This window comes from Clytia hemisphaerica, unplaced genomic scaffold (assembly GCF_902728285.1).
Source record: "Clytia hemisphaerica strain Z4C2 unplaced genomic scaffold, Clytia hemisphaerica genome assembly, whole genome shotgun sequence".
NCBI classification, from domain to species: domain Eukaryota; kingdom Metazoa; phylum Cnidaria; class Hydrozoa; order Leptothecata; family Clytiidae; genus Clytia; species Clytia hemisphaerica.
This window is the reverse complement of record NW_027104551.1, coordinates 1,795,878-1,798,622: the sequence shown is the minus strand read 5'-3', so window position 1 is coordinate 1,798,622 and position 2,745 is coordinate 1,795,878. Positions and strand designations below refer to the sequence as shown.

The following is a 2,745-nucleotide window of genomic DNA, read 5'->3' as shown; positions in this document are numbered from 1 at the left end:
CAAAAAATAGGAAAGTTTATATGCTGTCCTTTTGATATGGATACCAACTTTTGGGACCATATTATTTTTGGTATCAATACCAACTGAACTTTTCAAACTTTTAAAGGAAAAAAGGACACCACCACCCGGCTATGGGTCTGGTATCTGAATGTTCACCCCCCAACTTTTGCTAGGAGAGTGCCGTTAATCGGCATTACTATAATAAGCCAGGGTAACTTTCATAACCTCCAGACCACAATATTTTCTGGTCCCCAATTTATTAAGGCCAGAAGTTATATCATAACTTGTTGTTAAAATTCTAGCTTGTAAAATGTACAAATCACAGACCAGACTGCTAATTGGTGATCGATGAAAGTTACCTAGCTCATTTTATGAAACTAACCCTGATTGACGGTAGCCATCCCAATCTGAAACGACTTGCCTATGTCTCATTGGCTGCGATCCTTAGCAATATTTGTCAACTTTTTAATAGGGCTGCAGCATTATTGGAAAGGTCTATAAGTACCTACCCACCCAGAATACTACTACTAAAATTCTCATATGTACCTGTGTAAAACTCTCTGCTGACACCGCCACCTTCATCCCTACCAACTTCTCCAGCAAATTTGATACATAATTTTGCAGCTATTCTGTCCCTCCAAGGTTTTTTGAAATGATTATGAAAGTCTTTGAAACAGCTTCCTCTGAATACAATTAAGTTTATACTTTCATTATCCTTAACTTCAATGCTATTGATGGTGGTTTGTACTATTTCACGTACCTCTTCTGACTGTAATACTCTTCCTGTTCCTTGAGTCTCTTCTCTGGGTTCTGTTTGCATTTGTTCCATCATTGCTTCCTCGTTATAAGATGTAAATGTTTCTTCATCATCAATTATTATGGGCATGTTTGGGGCATTATTGGCACACTCATCAGCATGTGTTTCTATATCCATTAATGAAAAGAGTGTTCTACAAGTAGGACATGGATAATTTTTTTCAGTGAGGTCTGTTTTCGCCTCTGCATCAGCATTTATGACAACCACATCATCTTTAACTTCAATTCTTTTGGGAACAATCGTGATATTCTCAATATTCTCATCATCTGAATCTGAAGCCTTGTCTGCAGCGTTGGAATTAAAATAATCATCTATTTTCTTGTCTTCTTGTTTTTCAAGATACGTTTTAGGAACATTATCACTCATGAAGTCTACCTCAAGGCATAAGTATAGTTTTACCCTTTCATACGACGGTTCCTTGAGAAATTCTTTATACTTTTTGACAGTAAAAGTTTCTTCAGATGATGGTATTTTGTCAACAATTTTTTCGTCAGGATACAAAAGAAGGTAGTCATCACTTCCACAGAAGTATTGGTCTAGAGATGAGTGCTTCTCTATAGCTAGTTTGAAAACAATATCAGCTGAATCTGAACGACTTACGGATAAATTGGCCCAATTCCCTCTTTGTTTTTTGAGGACACCTTTGTCTCTGACCATTAGCCCAACTTTAATGGTCACTTTATCAGTTCTCTCCTTTGTTGATTTTGTTGAAGTAGATTGTTTGGATTGTTTGTTATTGTTCTTTTTTGAAATCAGTTCTGTGCGTTGTTTAGTTTTGGCTGCCTGGAATTGTTTGAGATTGAGAGTTGTGCTACTGGAAGCACTTTCACAGGATTCATCACACTTTCCTTTATTCCCACAATCCATACAATACTTCAACAATCCATGTCCACAAGAACCACAAAAGCGCTTGTCAGGCACCATTGACTGACACTGCTTACACTTCACCTTTCCTGCTTCCGCCATTTTGAAAATTTGGGATAACCTTCCGCTCGCTTCGCTACTGGCTACGGGATTTTTTGGCTATCCGATTTTTTATTTTGTATTTGATTTTTTTATTTTGTAATTAATTTTTTTATTTTGTATTTGAATTTTTTATTTTGTATTTGATTTTTTTTATTTTGTATTTGGATTTTTTATTTTGTATTTGATTTTTTATTTTGTATTTTAATTTTTTATTTTGTATTTGAATTTTTTATTTTGTATTTTGATTTTTTATTTTGAATGTCCCTCCTCGGCCACCGTAGGGTTCGTCAACCCTCCATGCAGAAATTCTCATCTCAGACACCATTAAACATTACAACAGTAGGGGTAGTCCAGTTTACATTTGCAGCTTAGACGCTGAGAAAGCATTTGACTGCTGTAACTGGAATACCCTCTTCTCGAAACTGGCAAAAAAGAACATTCCAAATGAAATTGTTGCCCTGCTTGTCAAGTTATATCTGAATGGGACAGCAGTGGTCCATTACGCTTCTCATCAATCACCAAAGCCCTTCACACTAACCCAGGGTGTTCGTCAAGGTGGCATTCTTTCTCCATTTCTTTATAACATTTATACAGAAGATCTGCTTCAACACATCAGGTCTCTCGAAATTGGCACATACCTTCCGAACAATCTTCATACCGCCATCATAGCTTACGCAGATGACATTATCCTATTGAGTCCAACCCTTTCACATCTCCAAACAATGATCGACCAATGTATCAACCATGGCATCAGCAATTGTCTTAAATATAACCAAAGCAAAACTCAATTCACTGTTTCTGGAAACTACCTACAAAATCCTTATATATGTATCAATGACACCATTATTTATAGACAAAATGAACTGAAACACCTTGGATTTCACTGGCAACTGAAAAATAACATTATCTCTCTCGACCGACATAAGACTGACCGAATAGCTAGCATGTGGTCCGTTGCAACT

At 36.5% G+C, this 2,745-nt stretch overlaps 1 protein-coding gene across 1 annotated transcript; it reads right to left on the bottom strand.

Moving 5' to 3' along the window:
• Positions 1 to 380: 380 nt before the first annotated feature.
• LOC136822942 (uncharacterized) lies at positions 381 to 1,861 on the bottom strand. The gene has a single exon (XM_067079244.1). It carries the CDS (start codon positions 1,781 to 1,783, stop codon positions 506 to 508), a length of 1,278 nt encoding a protein of 425 aa, XP_066935345.1. The 5' UTR covers positions 1,784 to 1,861; the 3' UTR covers positions 381 to 505.
• Positions 1,862 to 2,745: the final 884 nt, after the last annotated feature.

Excerpts from the sequence above, each read along its gene's own strand:
- LOC136822942 (XM_067079244.1), bottom strand. The coding sequence starts at position 1,783 with ATGGCGGAAGCAGGAAAGGTGAAGTGTAAGCAGTGTCAGTCAATGGTG.